The sequence below is a fragment of the Vespula pensylvanica genome, chromosome 21 (genome assembly GCF_014466175.1).
Source record: "Vespula pensylvanica isolate Volc-1 chromosome 21, ASM1446617v1, whole genome shotgun sequence".
Classification (NCBI taxonomy): domain Eukaryota; kingdom Metazoa; phylum Arthropoda; class Insecta; order Hymenoptera; family Vespidae; genus Vespula; species Vespula pensylvanica.
In genome coordinates this window covers 3,441,599-3,464,003 of record NC_057705.1, presented here as the reverse complement: position 1 = coordinate 3,464,003, position 22,405 = coordinate 3,441,599, and the positions used below count along the sequence as shown (strand labels likewise).

The 22,405-nt window shown below is 34.8% G+C and overlaps 1 protein-coding gene across 3 annotated transcripts in view; it reads left to right on the top strand.

Moving 5' to 3' along the window:
• Nucleotides 1-22,405, top strand: part of LOC122636273 (serine/arginine repetitive matrix protein 2-like) — a 241,813-nt gene that overhangs the window by 31,144 nt on the left and 188,264 nt on the right. For all 3 annotated transcript variants that reach the window (XM_043827317.1, XM_043827316.1, XM_043827319.1), the window contains exon 2: nucleotides 677-1,162. In XM_043827317.1, the coding sequence (XP_043683252.1) occupies nucleotides 677-1,162 (486 nt within the window). The remainder of the gene's footprint in view (nucleotides 1-676; nucleotides 1,163-22,405) is intronic.

The following is a 22,405-nucleotide window of genomic DNA, read 5'->3' as shown; positions in this document are numbered from 1 at the left end:
CTCGTACTTTTGGTATTACCGATAAAGAAGAAATGGACAAGGATGGTCAGCAGCGGCGGTAAGACGAGTAGGAGAAGACTTGTGTGGTACCGCACGGTGGCGGCTCCTAGTGGCGTTGGCCAGAAGTATCAGTGACCTTGCCAAGGTCACCGTGTCCTAACTACTTCTCGACCCTTACTGTCTCTGTCTTTGTCTCCGGTTCTTTCTCTCTCTCTTTCTCTTTCTTTCTTTTTCTCTTTCCCTCTATCTCTCTCTCTCTCTTTCTTTCTCTTCGTAACGCACTCGGTCCTTATTATTATAAAGCATTCGCCCCGATTCCCCTGAGGCCGTGTGCCATTCATACGCCTCTCCTTCGTCTTCAACACTCGTCTCGTTATTCTCGCCCACCCTCCTTCTTTCTACCTCGCCCAAGCTCTCTCTTACGCTTCTTATTTTTCTTTTTTATTTCTTTTTGTCTCCTCTCTCGTACACGACCCTTTCTTTCTTCATCGAGCCGGTTCGATACTGAAATCGAAACCACTGGACATAGGCCATCGTTACGTTCTTCTATTGTGCGATATAACCATCTACGTTAGATCTCTCTCGAGTTTCTAATATTCGTAAAACTTTTCGTATTTGCTTCACCATCGATTAACAAAGAGATTTATCATTTCTCTCGGTTTTTTTTTTTTCACAGGAACAAATCCGGTGATTCGTACGGAAGTGATGCCGGAAATAATGGTAGTGGAGGTGGTATAGGAAAATGGCTGCGTGAACATTTAGGAGGCGGTTCGAAAGGAAGCCACGATATTCATTCCGCATTACCGTCGAAAACAAATGGAAATCACGCGAACGTCAGCAACGAAGAGAAGTACTTTGCCAGAGCTACTATTTGCACATCACAAAATCTTTACTGCAGTCTACCAAGAGAACACGGACGTCACGGTTATAATAGTATACGAAAGAGCCCTCATGGGAATTCTTCCAAGTCTCAAGGACAGGATAGGCCGCGATCGAGTGGCTCTAACTATCACGAGAAGTTCGTCGGCGGCGATCCTGGTGGTTTGACGAGAGGTGGCCCTATCTACGGCAGCGAGGGTAAGAGCTTGAAGAAACGAAATCGCGATCGACGAAGGCATTCGCTCAACGAGCCTCACGTGCACGATCGACAACGTCGTAGAAGGTGAGTGTCGATATTTTATTTAATCATGTCGTTAACATTGACGATTTATCGTCGAGCAAAATGTCATGGATAAATTCACGAAAAGTCATGGTGGACGTAGATCGTGACGAGATGAGACGATTAACGGTACAAAGAATATCGAGAAAACTTTTCTTAATGCCTATCAATAAATCCTCTATATACTTTTTACACGATAGGCAGCTCGCCTATAACGTGTCCGTGATAGTAACTGGTCGGACATTGACTTGTCTGTTTTTAGCCTCTGTCACTCTGACGTCGAGGACTCACCGTCAAGGTGAGACCATATCTATTCGTTAAAGTTCGTAGAAAAGCGATGCAGGAAGTGTAGGTAAGATCGTACGTCTAAGTCGATCCACGTTCGATGTCCTTTTCATCCTCGACAAAAATCAACGATCGAGATGCTAATATCTCGGTGTGACGGAGTTCAAACCGAGGGGATTATTTGAAAAATCTTCTCGAATTTATTTGTTGTAATAACAGAATTATAATCCGCGTTAGATCGTAATGCAGTACTCGTAGGGTGAGACTCGTAAAAGCTCTTTTATCCAACGAACATACGTCGTTCAATTCAACGAATTTATCGCCTCGTCATCGGGCTTGCGATCGCATGTTCGCGGACGGGGTTGAATGCGCTTTAATGCCAATTCATCGAACGAAATTATAAAATACACAGGCGGCCTCGTGTACTCGCCTTCTTTTGTTTCGTTTCCTCACCTTTGGCAAGGTCGCGCGTTCGACGTTTCAATGAGACAGCGTGTGAGAGTCGGAGATGCTTACAATGATCCTCGTTTTTGCTCTTCTCCTTTATCCCGTCGGATAAAGCGAGGATGCGCGATTGCTCTCTCTCTCTCTCTCTCTCTCTCTCCCCCTCTATCTCTCTATCTTTCTTTCTCTCTTTCTCTTTCCCTCTTTCTACCGCCCCGTATCACCCTGTCCGACGTGTAACGCGCCTCTAGAGAATCGTGTTTGCACGTTCGCGACTGAAAACCGCCCCTTCGTATACCATCGGTTTCTATTTCTGTCTCCTTAAATTACAAGCCTGTCCAGAGTGATTCAGTGCATCGGTGTAGGACGTGGAATGGCTAGAAAGAGAGAGCTAGGAACGAATTTCTCGTTCGGAAAGTGCCTCTTTCGCATAGGCTATCTCTTGGAGGCCTCTGCTCGTTGACAGCATCGTCGAAGTGGAATTCACTCGACTAGGATGATTTATTACCACAACACGTGACCCATGATTACCACGTCGCAGTAGTAAAGGAAAATCTTTTTTCTCTTCTCTCCTTGTCTTTTTGTTATTTAACAATCCCTTTCTCCTTTTCCATCTCTTTTTCTTTCAGATTTCGATATCGCAATGAAACAAATATTTCCTGGCGATTGACCACGTGTAGTCATGTTAACGTCTCGTTCACATGAGCGTAAAATAAAGGGAGAAGAATGTAGGGAGGTAGTAGAATCGTTGGATTGGTTCGAGTCGTCAGGATAAGACACTTCGTCTAGGATGATTTAGCGCGGCAGTCATTTGGCGCCCTCGCGAATGCCCGGTCGTGGCCGTGGCTCGAACATTGGACCCTTACATGGGTTGTAAGTGTCCACGTCTAGTATGCGGTCGGTGTGTATGCTCAGAATATATGGCTGTCTTCGTGCTCGTCCCTCGTATAAGTTTCCTCTTCTTCGTGGCACGTAAAAGAGAAAATAAGAGAAAGAAGAAGAGGAGAAGAAGAAGAAGAAGAAGAAGAAGAAGAGAAGGAAAGAGATACTTGCTCGCAGAGGATCTCTTCTCCGCGAGGCCGCGAAATACCAGCATGGCCAGGACGGGTTCATCGTACGTAACCCAGAAGAGTGAGAGTGAAAAAGGGAAGAAATGAGAAAAATAAAAGCGAGAGGGAAATAGCCGGAGTCTCCTACGGTCTCCGAAAGTAGAAGGAGTGTGAGAATAAGAGAGAGAGAGAGAGGAAGAAAGAGATAGAAAGAAAGAAAAAGAAAGAGAGAAAGGAAGAGTCTAAAGACCAGTGTTGTTGGGAGGCTGAATTTACGACGAGGCCCGCGATAACCTCGATAGGCCGACACGGGCATATAGTCACCCCGTAACCAGCGAAACGTCTATCGTTGTCTCTCTTATTTTTCCTCGAAACTTTACGTTCGCCCGGTTATCGCACCACGGAAGTCTCCTAGACCGCTGCTACCACGACTCGGAAACGCAATAATGTAAATCGGTTCTTCGGAATGAATACTAGTGTCAGTGACTGCCTGTCGAAGGTTTGAAGCTATGTCCTAAATGCGGGACATAATCGAACGATATCTTTAGATAGACCTACTTACAGCTACGAAAGTAATTATAACGATTAATATACGTACATATTTACGCGTGTGCTTGTACGTGTCTCATTAAATGCGGTTACATTTGATACTCCCGTATATAAAGAGAATCGTTGTACAGCGAGTGTGCTAACGGAGGCGGAGAAGTTGTGACGCGATGAGAAGCGATAAGTATCAGACGAATTAATGAGAAGCAGATAAAAATCGATCTGCAGGATCGATAACCCATTTGGACGATACCTTTCTCTCCTACATATGCATATACTTATACGTTACTACGTTTAAAGGAGTTTAATCGTGTCAAACCGTGTATCTACGAAATTTCTCTCCTAATAATCGAACGACGGGAGGCCACGACTACGGCCCTGCTCGGAATGCTCTCTCGTTAATGCAACGTACGATATTTGAAGATATCGTGCCCTGTCACGACAAGTATTCTGCATTCTCCCTCTCCTCTCCCTTTCTCTTTTTCTCTCACTCTATCTCTTCCTTCCTCGCTCACTCGCACGAACCCGCAAAACTTTTAACGACGTACTCTCACGCATTTATTTATTCGCCAGGCACGAATGGGCGCGGAATACGAGCGCGGCTGCTTATGCGCAGGTGCGAGAACTCGTTGCTTTCCTACGTGTACGAAACGGAATAAAAAGGTACATACATACATATATACATATATATACAGGAATCAACGGACACTACTATACCCGAGAAAGAGATAGCCGGATTTGGAGTGTTAATGTATTCGTTAGTCGATACATCTTCGCTGATGTCGCCGGATTCAATGTTACACGACCTTTCCCTTCTCGTTGAATCATTTTCAATCGCAAATCATTTGAGATCTCCTTTCTTGAAACCTCTATTCACTACTTATATTTCCTCATTTTTCTCTTTTATTTCGCTATTAAATATAATTAATTTTTTAATAACTACCCTCATTTCTTTTTCCTGAAATTCGTTACTTCAGAGACGTACGATAAATCGATAACAGTAACCAAAGACAAGTTCTGATGAAGTAATATATGTAGGTAGATGTATTTCTAGGTACCTACATACGTGTTTTTATAAAAGTGAACATTTGGTCGTATCGAGGATATTTTAGACTTGACGTGTTTTAAATTACGCATCGCGTGTATCGTTATCCACTAAATTAGAAAATGATCGGGCATGTACAAGACGTGACCTCTCGTTTCAAATATAAATAGAATAACCTCGTGGGCCAGGATGACTGGAAATTTTCTTCTTCTTTCTTTCTTTCTTTTTTATCTTCTCTGTTTTCTTCTTCATCCTGATTCTCTCTCTCTCTTTCTCTCTCTCTCTCTCTCTCTCTCTCTCTCTCTCTCTCTCTAAACTTCCGATTCCTCGAGCACCATGACTTCACCAGTTCCCCAGAACTCTTTCTTCTTCCTTACGATCCACTCCATGACTTTAACACCTTCCCTTCCTACTTTCTTGACAGCCACCACAGGGGGGAAGTCGACTCCTTCTTCGATAAAGGGTCGACGACATCGAATGTTCCACACGCTATCTGCAGACTTCCTGAGACACGTAAACAGCAACTAAGATTACGAAAATATCTGAAGGTTTAACATATCGGAATATCATATTAAAAATCATCTGTTTCTGAATGAAATTAAGTAGATATCGATATCGTCAAATTGGTATCCAAAATCCTTCGAGGAGCAAATATCCGAGGAATTTTTCTTAATGGAATAGATAGGAAAGAACGTTTTTTTCGTGAAAGATTAAACGGCAACTCTAACGAGGCCGTACTTTGAGCGAGAAAGGTGATCGGCGTACCTCGCGCAATATCTTTCGTTTATCATCTCGTATGGAGGTCGTAAGATCGAAGAGGAAGAATTGAAGGGAAGTTGTTGAGGAAGAGGAAGAAAGAGAGAGAGAGAGAGAGAGAGAAAGAGAGAGAGAGAGAGAGAGAGGACGAGTAAAATGAAAAAGGAAAAAAAAATAAAAATAAAGAGAGCCACGGGGCTCTCGATCCGAACCTGGCCAGGGACGGCGTATCGGCGGGATTAATGGTAGTGACATCTCGCTCGTGGCCAGATGAGATTCTCCATCTCACGCGGTGAAGAGAAGAGAGAGAGAAAGAAAGAGAGAAGAGAAGAAAGAAAGAGAGAGAGAGAGAGAGAGAGAGAGAGAGAGAGAGAGAGAGAGAGAGAGAAGATTGCCCCAGGGGATCGAGAGAAAGAGTAAGAGAGAAGTAAAGAGAAGAGAGAGATCCGGAGGAAGAAGAAATCGAGGAAGAAGCAGTGGAGGAAGATGAGGATGAGAAGCAGGAGAAGAAGTAGGAGGAAGGGTGGGAGGGAGGAAGGGCACTCGATGCGAGTCGAGTACATTGACCTTAGGATTCGAGCCACGTCCTTGAGGATACCAAGATGGCGGGTTTATGCAACCGGCCACAATGGTATCCGTGGGGCCTCTGCAACATTTCTCTCTCTCTCTCTCTCTCCTTCTCCCTCTTTCTTTCTCTTTCGCTCTCCTTCTTTACTTCCTTTCTCCCTCTACCCTCTCGTCGCGTTCTATTTGACGCACAACGATTCGACGCGCTTGTATTCTCGAGAGAGAAAGAAAGAGAAAGAAACAGTGAAAGAGAGTGAGAGAGAGAGAGAGTGAGGGGGGAGGAGAGCGAGACATAGGTGCGCGCTCGTGCACGCGTACACACGCATAAAGTTAGGAGACGCGCGCGTTAAAGCCAGTCAGTCCAGTTTCCATCGTAGCCTGCACAGACGAGCCTGGAATACGCGGCGATTCGAAAGGAAATCAAATCTGAGGAAAGGCCAACGAACGGCCTGGACACGCCCGACAAGCTACGCATGTGCTCCCGCTCGTGCACTCTTCTCGCACGCGCGTGTCACCAACAACGTTACGTCGAACGAAACGACACTTCTCGCGGGAATTCGATTGCATCCGAGTACGAGAAGCCCCTTCTCTCTCTTGTCTCTCTCTCTCTCTCTCTCTCTCTCTCTCTCTCTCTCTCTCTCTCTCTCTCTCTGTCTCTATTTCTCACAATCCCTTTCGCTTCTCTCCTTCTCATCCTTTCTGTATTTCTCTTTCGGTCTCTATCTTCCATCAATGATTTGTTGTCACGTAATTAAGTGGAAAACAAATTACGTGTGTATTAATAAAAGAGTGATATATATTTAATTTTCTTTTTTAATTTTACTTGTTTTACGCAAAAAATGAAAAAATGTATTATTTATAACGCGTAGGGTTAACTAGGGATGAAACTGAATTTCTAGATGTTAATTTTACGAGGAACGTTTCTTGTTTCTCTCGAATTGTTGAGAGTATTAAAAACGAAATAAAACAAGAAAAAACAAGTTTCAAATTAACGTTTGAATCGCTTTTGATTTTCGTCCACGAGAGTTTTGAATTATTTGATAAAAAAGTATAAGGTGACGCATATATATGATCGCTTATTAATTAATAAACAACCTACGTCTGTTGTTTTATAACACAAGCTTTCGTTAATGTAATTTCGTTGACTTAGATTACGATTTTAAAGGCAATGCTCGCATTTTAACATCGAAACGATCGAAACGATCGTAGCAAAATCCACGATAAATTCGATCGGGCCTCCTACCTCCACTTGGTAGCTACGTCCAGAGCTGGAACTCACGAAATTGGTACGTCAGTGTCATCGGCGCGGAAAAACTTGCTCCGCGAGTCCAAAGGAGAGGGCTTGCGGAGCTGCGAGAAAAAAGCAGCCGGGCCTGATACACCGAGAGAGGCCGACACGGCGAACGCTCGAATCCTGCTATGAGAGAGACGAACACCTTGGCGCGTTCTGCGTTCGCGACATGCATGATGCACCTACGAAGAGGAGCGGAGGGATCCTTGATCCTACAGGAATGCAGTGGTGGCGGCCCACGCGCCCTCCGCTACCCCCTACCCTCTTAGTACTATCTCTCTCTTTCTCTCTCTTCCTCTCTCTTTCTCTCTCTCTCTCTTTTTCTTTCTCTCTCTCTGCCTCTCTCTTTCTCTTTTTCTCTTTCATACCTCCTATCTTTCATCTTCGCATTCACGAGATCTAATCCATGTATGGGCACTTGTGCAAGGCTCATAGCGATACGGCTCGACTCGTTCTCTTCTTGTCTTGTTTTTCACCCTACCAGAACCTGTAATCGGGTTAATGGTTAGTGCAGCACCTCTTGTAAACCTCATCTTCCTACTTCATTCTGTGGTATTTGGATCTTAATTAGAGTATGTGTGTACCTATCTAAGAGAATGTCTAAATACCTGCTGGTCGCTTAAATCTTACCTCATCAATTTTTCTCTTATAAAATAATTACACACTTATAATATACCGGAGCGATAATACATATAAATAAAATATGTCTATGTTACATCTTGTCTTATGTCTACTATAAACATTTTAAATAAACGATTGATGTAATTTTATCAATTTGTGTAGTTCGTAATGATCTGACAATATAGTTTTATTCTACATGTTTGTATTTTTATCAAAGTAAATTTATAGTAAAATATTTGATATTTTATTCCGTTATATATATATATATATATATATATATATATGTATATGTACATATTTCTATAAAATATATCATGTATCGCATCAAATACATACCTATTATTAACTATTAACACGTTCGTATCTAATTTTTTATTTTATATGTTATATAATATATTAATTTTGCCATTAAAACCTGCTTTGGCAGATGCGTAATAGAGATAAAATTAATGACTTTATAATCATAAAAGTAATTACGATCAATGTGATATTATTAATTGATACAAGAATCATTCTAAAAATGTTATTTCTGATTTAGCAAGAGAAATGAAGATATATAATTAAAAGTCGAAAAAAATATTGGAGCGAGTTATTGAATAATATAAAAAAAAGTGATGCATTCAATGAATATTATAGAATATGTGTTATATCAAAACTATCTTTAATACTGAGTTAAACGGCTTCTATCGTCATAAAACATTTATTCATTTTGTTGTTTATACATTACATAAATATGCTATTTAAGTATTATTATTATATATTCGTATTTTTTTTAATATTCATTATTAATAAAATGTATAATAGTAAAGAAATTATTACCTTAATCAAAGTCCACGCTTTTTTGTTCATTTATCAATTTACTACTCTTAAAGAAAATGATACAATTTAAGTGATCGGTTGTTGAAAATTTAAATCATACTTTTTATACACGATACGTTAGAAAAATATTTACACCGAATTAATTTTTTTTACATGTACAATTATTCATGTTTTAAACATCAAACTATAATTTTCAATGTTTACTCATTCAATAGTTTGTGCCGAATGGAAAATATAATATAAAAAATTTCAAATGAATTTGACAACTATCTTTCTTGTTGCCTCTGATCATTAGTAAGGTTTCAAGGTTTAAAAAAATCAGAGTGCTGGCACCCTCGTGCGAGTATACCGCACTAATTCCCGTTGGAATCTAGCGTCGTTTCAACGGCAAACGATAATAAAAGAACAAACTGACATTGTGTGGGAAAACTCGTGACGGTTGAGAAACTTTCCGGTGAGCTCAAACGAGAAGAAATATAAGAGAGAGAAAGAGAGAGAGGAAGAAAGAGAGACAGAAAAAAGGAGAGGGAGAGCGAGAGAGAAAGATAGATAGATAGATAGAGATAGAGAGAGAGAGAGAGAGAGAGAGAGAGAGAGAGAGAGAGAGAAAGGAAAAGAAAAAAGAAAGAAGGAGAAAGAAAGAGAAAGAGAGATAATGAAAATAAGAGAAAAGAGAAATAGAAAGAAAAGGAAAATAAAAATAAAAAGAATTCGCTGCAACGAGTCGTTATTAATTTATTTCTAATTAATTATTAGAAAAGTAAAAATACCTACTCTACTATCTACGAAATTTCATTTCGCTGCGTTACGATCAAAGCGCGCGATCGAACAGGATGGATATCACATAAATAAACTTTTCATAGAACAACACGATCGATGGGTAAGCGAGCGAATCGAATAAAGATCGATAGCGAAGATAAAATCGAAGTCAAATGGTTTTTGGATGCTTAGAACAATGGTGGTAACGATGGTATCCGGTGAGTCGCCGCAGTTTAATCGATTTTCAACCGAAGAAAGGACAAGATCATTCACGATTTTTAAGGTTGGCTATGCTAAAGAGGGAAAGAAAAAGTCATTGAGAAAGATCGAGTAACCGTAAAGAGAATTCGTTCGACTGTTTCGGTCGAGTCGCAGTTGTCGACGTTTAAAGAGAAAAGAGCTCGAAAGGTTCTTTTGGGTTAGGCTGTCCTCGCGATCTCGAACAAGTCGCGTCAATCGCGACGAGATGACAGAAGTAATGACGATGGAAATTGAGAAAGAAGTTGGCGATGTCGCGAACTTGATTGATACGAAGGAGAGTCCCGAAGTCTCTTCGAATGCTGTTCCCGGTCTCTCGAACGAAGAGGGCAAGGTGTACGAGAAAACTGTCTTCGAAGAGAAAAAAGAAGAAGAAGAAGAGGAGAAGAAGGAAGAAGTGGAGGTGAAGGAGGAGGACGAGGAGGATGAAGAGTATGGAGAGGAAGAGGACGTAGAGGAGGAGGAATCGAGCTCGATAGAAGAAGAAAAGGATAAGAAGTACGAAAAACGAAAGGACATCGATTGGACCTGGGACTTCGAAGAGGAAGAAGAGGAAGAGAAGAAAGAAGAGAGTATAACTACGCCAATAGTTTCTCCGCCAGTGGAAAAGTTCGAGGAGGAAGTTCGAGAGCCGGTAGAGCCCGATTACGTGCTAGCCGAGATACCTGCAGAGGTTCGCATAAACCTGTCATTCTCCTTCGTTTTGCCCATGGAATTGCTATTCCTCACGACCTTCGTAATACCCTAAGACCCTTCCCTTCTTCTTCCACCTACGCGTTCCTTCGGCCTTCGAACCTTTCCTCAACACCAATCCCACCCCATCTTCCCTTCAACTCCTATGCGCTTCCGCCTTTTGTACGCGTTACTATTGATCATTATTTGTTACGAGCCACAACGAAGCAAATAAAAGGATAAACTTTGAGAAGCCATCACATCGTCTCTTTACTTTCCTTTTTTCTTCGATAGGTCTTAGGTGATCGCGAGGCCATGATCGATATGATGAAGGGATTGATATATGAAATGCGCCCTATCAGAAGGAGGAACAAGCTCTTGGAGCTTCGCGTCCATCAGCACTTCAAGAAGGTCGAGTCTGAGATATTTTAATGGGGAAGTTTACTTCGAATATTTTCAATGATAAATGATATCTCCTTGAAATCGGGGAAATCATCTAGCGGATCGATTTTACGATTCGTTTTATTAACGAACATATTTCTTCGATGCGTTCCAACATACGTATCTTCGCGTTTACATAGGTCCAACGAAAGATATTGGTCAGCGAGATCGAAAATAAATCGAGCGAAGAGGTCGACAAAATTTATGGAGCAGCCTTAAGAGCTTACAAATTGCATATCGACGACGCACTGATAAAGGAAACGCAATTGTTGGTCGATACAAACAGTTACAAGGACAAGGTTCGAGACTTGAAAGAGGAGGATGCAAACATCTTCAAAGAATTTCTCGCACGTCAGAAAGATATCAGCGTCGGTCTCGTTTACGTAAAGACCGGTGCAAAGATTTCGGAGAAGACCATGGACGTGATTGCAAATCGTCAGGTCCGTTTATCGCCTTGCTTCTTTCTTTCTTTCTTTCTTTCTTTTTTATGACGATATCGATCGATTTTAACTTTCGTCTTATCGAAAATTTGACGATTTGTATTCGACGAATTTTGATGTTTCCTTTAATCATTTTATTACGTGATATAACCTTTGAAGTTTCAAAGTCATGTAAGTAGAGAAAAATTGTTCATTATGAGGAAATATTTTTAAATGCTTAGAGAAAGGATCACATTTATCTTTCTGTAATAAATTAATCTCAACTATGTTTTAAAGAAACTTTAATTAAACGTTTGAAATATGCAAGCGAAACTATAAGGGAGAATCGTGTAGTATCGATCGTTTTAAGCTTTCTTTTTGATTATAGCTCTTTAATTATAAAATTAGAGTAGGTAAAACCAAAATTTTAAAAACCTTTTCGTAGAATAAATGATATTTAATAAAGTAGGTCAATTTTTATTTGTACAATTTAATAACAAAAATTTATAATTAACAAAAATAAAAAAGTATGTTTTGTAAGAAATAAAAACGTCCAATACCGACTAATTATTAAATTAGTAGATTTTTAGGTCTAAATGATTAACTATGTTAATAATAGGATTGATTAATTATTATGATAGAAGATTTTTATTTAATTTTTATTTTTACAAACATTGCAAGTTAAATATTTAATATTTTCCTTAACTGTGCATTATACATGTCATTAATCTTTACATACGACAAATTGCATTTAATTTTTGTCAAATAACACAGTCTTTTTCGTTAAAGTCTAGCTTTTATCGACTACTTATTGGATTATTATATTTTTTCTTATTTATAATATATTTTTGTCTAACTTCCTTCTTTTCTTATCTTTTTAAGGCTTTTGTAATTATCTTTCAGTTTTTTTTTTATCTGCATTCACCATGAACTGTTCAAAATCGATTTTCCAATGTGGTTTTAAAACATGGAAAGTCCCAAGTCTATTTTTACGTCATTTTTTTCGAGAAATAGTTGTAAAATCACATTCATGTTCTCTGTTCATTTTTTTTCTGTTCCGAAATTCCAGACCTTTTTTCTATGCTATAAGAAATACTAAACGGATATCTTATAATTTAATTTCAGTTGCTAACAAATTGAATTTACAGATCAAACAAAAATTGAGCTTTGTTGATCGGTATTAAACAATAGTTGGATGATCGATGTTATACGATAAATACAATACATGGAAACATTTTAGATCATGTTAAATTATGTGCAAAAAATATTGCAAAACTAGGACTTTTTATTATATTTAATAAATTAGAAATTTACTTATCTGAGAAACAAAAGATCAATTTTAAAACATAACTTTGAACTCGCTGAATATATCAATGTATACGTTTAATGCCTCAGAGCTTTGAGAAAAATGTACTAAATAATATAATCTCAAAATACGCTATATAGGAATATATTATAATAAATATTTATTTGTTAATTCAAAAAGGTTCTAATATCTGATGGAAGTAGGGAAAACTAGTTCTGATCGGTATTGTAAATTGATCGGTATTGCACGAAACTCTCTGAACGTCAAAAAATACTGAAACTGTTTCTTACATTCATCTATAGAAAATTTATATTAACTTGAATTAATGTTTTAGATAATCGAGAAAAATGGAATAAATAATATGATCTCAAAATATCTACATAAATTAGAATACTTCCCTATAATTGTCAATTTTTCTTTACTTGTGATTTATTGTTAGAAGTAAATGAAAACATCTTTAGAATTTTTACAATAATTTTCGAATAAAGTGATCGAAGTAAACGAACAAAAAAATATATTATTGATATCGTTAGATGATACGTCGCAGAGGATTGATGCACTATCGTTTCAAAAACATTCTTCTTCAACATCGTTTCGAACGTATCAATACGTTGCTCAAAAATCTTGAAGTTTTAGGAAAGGGTATGACAACTATGGATTATGAGGCTCTTCATATGGGAAATGTTAATCTTATAGACAAAGTTGACGAGCGCGAACGAGATCTCGAAAAATATTGGACAACGTATGTTATCGGATTTGTAAACGATACAAGATTTTTAAACCTAACTCGAACATTTGTAATACGATATCAACGTTGCTATTTCAACGATATTAAAAAATGTCAAGTTAGAAATTGTTTAATCCAAACGGGATAACAATATTTTGAGTTATACAAAATTTTTGTTAATGTTACTTTTGAATATTTCGACGTGATGAATGTTTTTCTTTAAAATAGATCGATATATTTTTATTATCATAATGTTGAAAAAGAAAAATTCAATGGTATGAATTTGTTGATTTTTAGATGCAATGTATCACTCAAATTTTTTATTTATTTTTTTCGTCGAATTCTTCGATTTTTTCTCCTCAATTCAAACTCTTCTCCTCAGTCTTCTTCAAAGTTATTTGAAAGTTAATAAATTCATATCGACGAATTTTTCAATGAATTTTATACGAATGGATTCGCCGATTTATAAGCTGCAATCATAAAGTAATAAAAATATATTGATCTATTTAAAGAAACATCGGCGATCTTGATATTTCGAAGAAAAATGATTTAAGAAAACACTTCTATTTATTTGATTATTCATTCTATTATTTAATTATTAATTCTATGATTTGATTTATTAATCACTATAAAATATTTTATAATTGTGAATATTTAGGTCAGTATAAATATAAAGGGTTGGTGACGCAGTACTGATCGATGTAATATCGACCGCTTATATTACATACTAATATTTTATTATATATATTGATCATTTATTTAAAATATTGATTAGAAATATTTAAAATATTGATCCAATAAATAGCAGCTTTAAAAAGATGTATCATTAAATAATATATTGTCCGCTTCAAATAAAATAATTTATTTTTTTAACATTGTTTAGCATCATCAAAAGCAGCATTGATATTTCAAGTGTTCGAGTTAAGTGAAACATCCTGTATAAAAGTATCATAATTGATTGATATATAGACTAGAGGGAATGATAAACATATCAGCTAATTTAAAGGAGAAAGAAATATGCATTATAGAAGACATAGAACAAGAGCGAAAAAAGTTATCGAAATCTCAAGAAGAAACAATGAAGGTTAGAGAACGATTAAATTATTTTCTTTTACTATTACGAGATTTAAGAGAAGAGTATACTCATAAAAGATTAGAAGCTGGTATGCTAGGACTACAGTGAGTTTAAAATATTCTGGTATGTTCGAATTAATTACTTTGATCTTATTCATTATTTTATTTATGTTTAGGCCTATATTGCGTGATATGGATAAATCAATGAAGTTGCGAGATGCTTTGATTATCGATATCGAAAAAATGAAACAAAAAATCCACGAGTATTCGCACTCAGCAGGAAAAAAGAAAAGTATGATGTTAAAATTATCGCCCAGTAAGAAACAATCAAATACTGATTCTTCGGAATCTTTTTCGATGTAAAATATTCAAGTTAGTATATCGATTTTATATTATGTATTTTGGAATACTTCTATCTATTTGGTCAATATTTTTATTAATCATTGGTAATTATTTTGTAAATGATATAATAAATAATCAGTACATATGAATATTCTGATCATGAAATATTAATACGTTACATAAGTAATCGATATAAATAATTAAGTGTCAGGGTTGCAGTTGGATTGCATCTATGTTTTTATAAATATTGATCATCTATTTAAATTATCGATGACAAATTATTATATTCACAAATATTTTAATCAAAGCAACCGCGGTTTTTGTATTAATTTATGTAATACTGATATCACTTACATTATATATCGATATTTTATTATAAATATCAACCATTTCTTTATATTACTGACCCAATAAATAGAAACCATTGGGGAATGCAACAGAAATTATATGAAAATTGAAAGTAGACTTTTCCTTCGGTCGTATATTCTAATCTTATAATGAAAAAGCACACGAGCGATCTTTCGTTCGATAAACTAGACGTTTTGCATCATTACAGCGCGACAACTTAATATCGCGTGAGACGAGTATGGCAATGAGTATAAACCATTCGTGTCGATCATAAACGTCAAATAGGACGGCAAAGTATCGTTAATAAATCACCAATTGTGTGCGATAATTACCGATATTGTTCGCTCATGCTCGATACAGTTGCCGATCGATGTCGATCGGATATGCGCGATGCTGATGTTGGTTAGCACGTATCGTTTTCCTCGTTCGTTTTCGACGTGCGGTAAGCGGAAAACATGCGGCCGATTGGGTTCCACGCGAGTTTATAATTTATCGTATCGGGAAGTATCGTATCGTCGATAGAACGTAACTGAGTTTGTAGTGAGGCATTTAGCATGTTATCGATGCTGACTCGATAATAAGATGTCCGAATTATTTATAGAGAGAATAAGTCGCGATTTATCCGACTCATGATTTTCGAGCCGACGCGGATAAATATATCCATGCGTATCGCTCGTATGTTATTACGTAGTACAGGATGCAGCGACTATTATGCCAATGGAATACTCAGCATCGTAGGTCATAAGTTAATATGTCGCACAGGATGCGTATTAGAAGGGTTAAACGCAATTCCATTTAGTCCGCGTGCACGATCCACGGATTTATTTCGTTCAGTTTATACCAATCGCCTCGGATTAAATTTCAACGAGGCAACAACAAAAGCATTAAAATGTCGATAAAGGATACGTTATTATATATCGAGTAACGAATAATAACATTTTGGCGAGATTTATTAGACGAGATTAAAGCGTTGAATCGCTCGATTATTTACCGTTACAATTTATTTCAATTCTTTTTAATATTTCCAATTGTACGATATCGTGACGATTTTATATATTTTTAATTAAACATTATTTTCATTTTAAAAGTGGTCAAAAATTGATATATTCGTTCTTTATAAAAACATTTGATAAAACAACTATGAAAAGCTTATTTCGTGTTTTAACCTATGCTATAAAAAAATATGGTATTTTCGTAATTATTGATATCGTTCATATAAAACATAATTAATTTTTACATGTCGATTGAAAAGTCCAAAGTTTTTGTTAAACTCTTAAGAAGTTATTCGATCTGAAATAATGTGCCAACATTTTTATTATTCATTGTATGTTCTCTTAATAAAAGAAACGTTTGCTTCGATTCAGGTGACTCATACATAATTGTTGCATGCTTGCCCTTAATCGTCGTGCACACGTAGCCCATTAATTTATTATCTCCTCGCAGCAGGATCGTTCGAATCTCGATCACGATTCTTCTCTTTAAAACGGACTCGTTTCGTTGGCAATCTGTCGGAACGCCTACGGACCTTTTAAGCGTACTACGTCGACACACAGGTTCGGATCGTATTAGGTAAGGTAGAATATCTGGTAGCTTCGTCGAAACATCTTTTGACGCAAGCAGGTCGGTTAGAATACGTATTAATGATGGGGTTTTACCATGGAAAGAATAAATCTGCATGGCAATTTTGAAGATGGCCGTGGGTTTACGGACCGCATCGCGTGACTTTCGGGCTCCTGGTTAACTGGATTACCACATTAAAGCGAATGCACATCTTGTCATCGATTTTAAAATTCTTCATGCTCGTCGTTCCGGTACATAAGAAATGAATCTAAACACAACGTCGGAGGGTTTAATGTAAACCATAGAAGAATATTAATCGATCGATTTAATTTATTACACCGATCGAATAATCGAGGAGAAACGAATAAAATTAAACTAAGTAGTAATAAAGTTGAAGTAACCAATTTAGGAAAAATTTGTTCTAACTCCTATCGAGAAGAAATCGGCTCGCAATGTATGTTTCTCTTTTCACGAACGGTTAAAGTGTTCCGTCATAAATTCACTCATCGCTAAGCTTCATTGAACAAGATTCACGCGGCTCCTTTCCCTTTGGTCCTTTCTCCTTTCGCACCATTTTGCTGTTCCGCAAGCGACTTCGTAACCTCCTCCCTCCTACCGCTAAATGCTATACGCTATAAATATCCCGTTATGAGTCTTGGATCATTGAAAAAACGTCTTCTCTCACAAATAAGCAACATCCAATTAGTATTTTAATGTTTCAGAGAAAATAATGTTATAGGAATGATATTATAATTTTAGAATAATTTATACTATATCAGTATATAGCAATATATAATATAGTATACATTGCACATTTGCATATATATCTTCTACTATAGTATATATTATCCTACTTACTCTGTGATTAGAATTAATAACAACGTATATAGTCCATTGTCTAACATATAGTCCAGTGCAATGAAATGTTTCTTATATATGCTACATATCGTGATATACATATATATATTTTTTTTCTTACAAGTAAAATTTGAAAAACATATATCCGCAGATAACTCTCATCTAACACGCATTTTGCAAAGACGGCTTTCGTTATGTATGTTTAAACATTTTCTAAAAAATTGCGGGAGCCCTCTTATAAAACGCTTTTGAACACGTTTTTTATAGAATATATAAAATTAGGCCATTCTTGTACGACACTGAAGATTAAAATTAATGATGTGAAATCAATATAAATTCTTTTCAAAAATTTTTAATATTACGATTTTCTTTATATTCGTTTACTCGTGTACAATGTCACGAACTTTTCAAATTATTAAAAATCTTCAAACTGCATGTGACACTTTTTCTTTATTCTTTTTAGCGAAATATCAAATTTTGTATTTATGTATTACTTTGTAGTATTTATAAAATAATAATATTTTGTTCTGTTATAATACGTTTTTGATGTAACATAGTAGGAATTTTCGTATTATAAAAAATTTAAATTATAAAATAAATATATAAATTCGTATTATAAAAATTTCTACTATGTTGAATTTTCATATTATAATACGATACATTTAATTCTATCAGAAAAATAATAGGAGATGTGCATTTTTAAAGATATGAAAAATAAGTAAAAAATGATCTAAACAAATAAAATTTTTATTGAATTAGAAATTTAAAGTATACACTGAATTTAATTAAATGACAGGATTGTCATCGTCGTATAAATTAGTGTAATCATATTTTTTAGACAATACAACTTTCAGTTACATTTTTTATTTTAATTACATTTTAGATACTTATAGTTAATTAGTTAATTATATCAATTTTGTCAGTATGATATTTTTTAGCGTTTAATAAGAACTTATAATAATAGCTTATAGTATTTATATTAATAAATTTTACTAATACTGCAATTATAGATATAAGGCTTAAAGATAGAAAGCCTACAGAATAATAAAATAAGTCTAAATTATTTATTGCATAGGTTAATTAAAATTAACAATCAAATAAAAGAAACAAATACATATGTTAACTGAAAATTCGATATGATAAAGAATTTTATAAATGATTGATAGAAATGGTTAATACTTAGAAAATGGTTGAATATCGATTGACATCGTTATTGCATAAGACTCGTTTAATAAATTACTTATAACGATCCTTTCGATTTTTTTTCTTGCGGTTAAGCAAAATCTGATAAAACTCTTGTTTAATTCTTATTAATTGTTTAAAATTCTTGGTTTGATTTAATATTCATGAGTCATAGTCTGTACATGATATTGGTTACATGATGATCCAAAAAGAGTAACCTGTCAATAATGGTTGTTCCATTAATGGATTTTGCACTTAGATCTAATCTTTCTAGACGAAAGAAACAATTTCATAATCGTTATTATAATCATCGGATAAATAGGAAGAATGGAGTTAGATTAAAACGTACGCGGGCTTCATTGTCAGCATGTGGGCAGTCTCATTCAATCGTCCTCCTACAGAAACAGAAAAAGAGGAGAGAGAGAGAGAGAGAGAGAGAGAGAGAGAGAGAGAGAGAGAGAGAGAGAGAGAGAGAGAGAGAGAGAGAACACATTTCGATTTTATTATTTTATTATTAACTTAGATTTTATATATTTTTACATATTTTAATTTATATACATATTTAAACATTCTACATAATTTACTATATATAATCAATACTAAATATAATTACATTTGTAGAAAAAAGAAATCAAATAAAAAAAATCAATCAAATTAGAGAAAAGTTCAATAAAAGTACTAACTAAGTGAATTAGAATTAAGCAGCAAAGTCAACTAACAAAAAAGGTCTTTCAAATATTTAAGTATAAAATTATCCAACTGTGGGAAAATGGAGAAGGAAGTTACGAAACCATTGGCCAAAAGACAAATAAGATAGAAGACGGGTTTAACGATACACACAATTTGACAGAACAAACACCTGAAAAAAAAAGATTTAAGTCAAAAAAATATACAATAGAAATCTAGAATCCAAATCAGATATAATTAAAACTAAAAGGCTTCGTTTTAAACGATAGAAAATATCGAAGAAAACTCTATTGGAAACAGAAGTGAAAATATATAGTAGTAACATAGAGAAGATACTAAAGGATGGATATACAAACGGAGACAGGAAAAAAACAAACATACCCATAAGCAGAATAGAGAAGAGGAGGAGTTGTGAAAACTTAGAGTTGTGAGAAGATATATCACTAACCAAACAAAGAAAGTGTTGGAAGACCATATAAAAGATGAAGCGAAAACTTAAATTTTGAGTAAATCGAAAAGTTTGCTGAAGGAAATAAATAGGGATAGCATCAAATTCAATATGTATTTACGAATCCCAGTTAATTCCAATAAATAAACTTCATTTCATGGATTTGTCATTATTACTCAAAAGCAATGAAATTACATTGAATATACTTGCAATGTTATCATTTTGCATAAGTTGATTTCAAACTTTAGAACGAGTATTTATAGATTTAAAAACGTACTTGTATTTAATTTTATGTAATAGAAAGATTCGAATATTTCACAAATAATAATCAAATTTAAATATTAGTAAAATGCGAATAGTTGATTGTATTATTAAATATTGTATCAGACTTTTTATTTTAACGTAATCTAAGTTATTGTAGTTAAAAACAAAAGAGTATCACAAATTATAGACTGTGTTGATAATCATTCCATTTTTCAATTAAAGTACTTATAAAAGGTTCAAATCTATTCGGTCAGGATTTGAATATACATAAGTATTTGGAAATATCGCTTACGCTTCTGAAAGTATTTACAGAGAATTCAAATCTATTTTATCTGGATTCGAGTCTACTTGAAAATATTAATTTCTTTTTTTAAAGTATTCATGAAGCATTCGAAACTATCCAATTAGATTCGAAGCTATTAGTAATATACTACTTAATCCTATTTCTGGGAATAAGTTTTGATTTAAGAAGAAAGAAGAAAAAAAATTTATACGATATATACATATATATATTTGTCAAAGTAGATATTTCAAAAATTATAATATCAAGATAAAACTAAAAGGTAATTGTAGATTTTTATAAAAAAAGGAGAAAAAAGCAAAAGATCATCTCATCTATATAGTCAGGATAAGATTAACCGTGGTCATTAGAAAATCATAGCTCAAATAAAAAGAAGATTTAACGTAACAGAAAGAAACAATTATCTTTTTTTCTTGTATAAAATTTCTCTAGAAAGATCATATAAATGCAAAAATATTAAACGTTCTTCGTGAAAACACTTATCATATATAACACATTAAATTCAGTCATCTTGTTTTTAGTATGTCTGGCTTGTCTATCACGAAAATCTTTTTATTAATTGCTTGCAAAGAATCAGGTGACGCGCACATTGTTCTATTTGTTATTCTTCATTTAAAAAAGTGCATAATAGATCTTCGTAATTAAAAATGATTAACACATAGAATAAAAATCCATTATATCTCAGTAAGCAACCGAGTTTACGTAAAAACGTAGCAACGTATAATTTAACGATGGGATAATTATTTACAAAAAAATCAACTAATCTATTCCGAGAGTTGGAAACTTATTTTTATTCTTTCAAATGTTATAATAATATCTCATGGAACGATTATAAACATTATCTTTCAATATTATATTAATGTACTGTATTCAGGAAAAATCATTATTTTTTGGTTAATTGTTAATAAATTAAGATTCAGAAAGTACAAGCAAACAATTTTTTAATATATTAGAGGATATATAACAAATAATTTATGTAATTTCTTAATTTAAAACAAACAAAGAATATTGTTTATTAATTTTGTTAATAATTATCAATCGATATTCTATCACTTAAAATATTTAAAAATCGGGCTATATCTACAAAAAAAATATCTATATCAAAAAATATCGATAAAAAAAAGACAGACCGAGTCGTTTCACTCGCAAGACTATCTCAGGAATTATCTTATATACAATTTCTCCACATTTATTTCCCACTATATATCGATGTATATTATATCCTACGAGTAAATATAAGAGAAAAATATCATATACATACAGGTTCAAAAGTACTTTGTTAAAAAGTATTTTTATTTTCGTTCGATAAGAACAGATCGCCGAAGTTTATCTAATATGTTTAAATAAGCTGGATTTACTACTTAAAATCGTTATAAAGAATAATGTGGTTCGTATTAATATCAGTAATTATTAGCATATTGTGTATTCACGATTTCGCAAGCGTCTTTTTTTCAGACAAAAATTAATACGCTTGAGAAATTAATGGAAAGAATTAATGTTATGTTCATCGAAATGAAAGGAAATCAAAAAGAAATGCGGTATGTAATCAAATCAATTTTCGATGAATGTCGGACCTGTATTTGTAAGAACAAGTGACACTTTGAAATGATTTTAACATAGACTTAAATATCATCAATCAGTTCTTGTAATATATCGAAGGGAAAACAATCCGTTCGTTATTTCGTATTTTTGTTATGATTGTTTAAGGAACTATTGAACGTACGTTTATACAACATTTAACATCTCTTATTTTGTCTCGTAGGATATGTTAGCATCGTTACGAGGAAAAAAAAAATAAGGAGAGTCTGTATGTGTATATACGTATCTGTACTTACACGTATATGTGTATTTACAAGTACCTATACGAGTTGACTAATTTCACGTAGGCGTAGAATTGGCTTTGCTTATGGCGAGGCAAAGTTAATATCGAGAAAAGAAAGAGAAAGAGGGATGAAGAGAAGGCGTTACGCCCCGTCTCTCTTTTTCTCTTTTCTTCTTCGTTCATCTCTCCGCAGGCCGACGTTGTTCGATCGAAAAGGGCGCGGCATCGATCGGAAAGGGATCTCTCGAGGTTCCTTTCCATCTTCTCTTTTCCTCGCATGATTTGGGGGGCCAATTAGGGCCGGCGTTGAAGCCATTAATCCTTTTTGGTAATTTGTCCGTACTCGGAATTGATT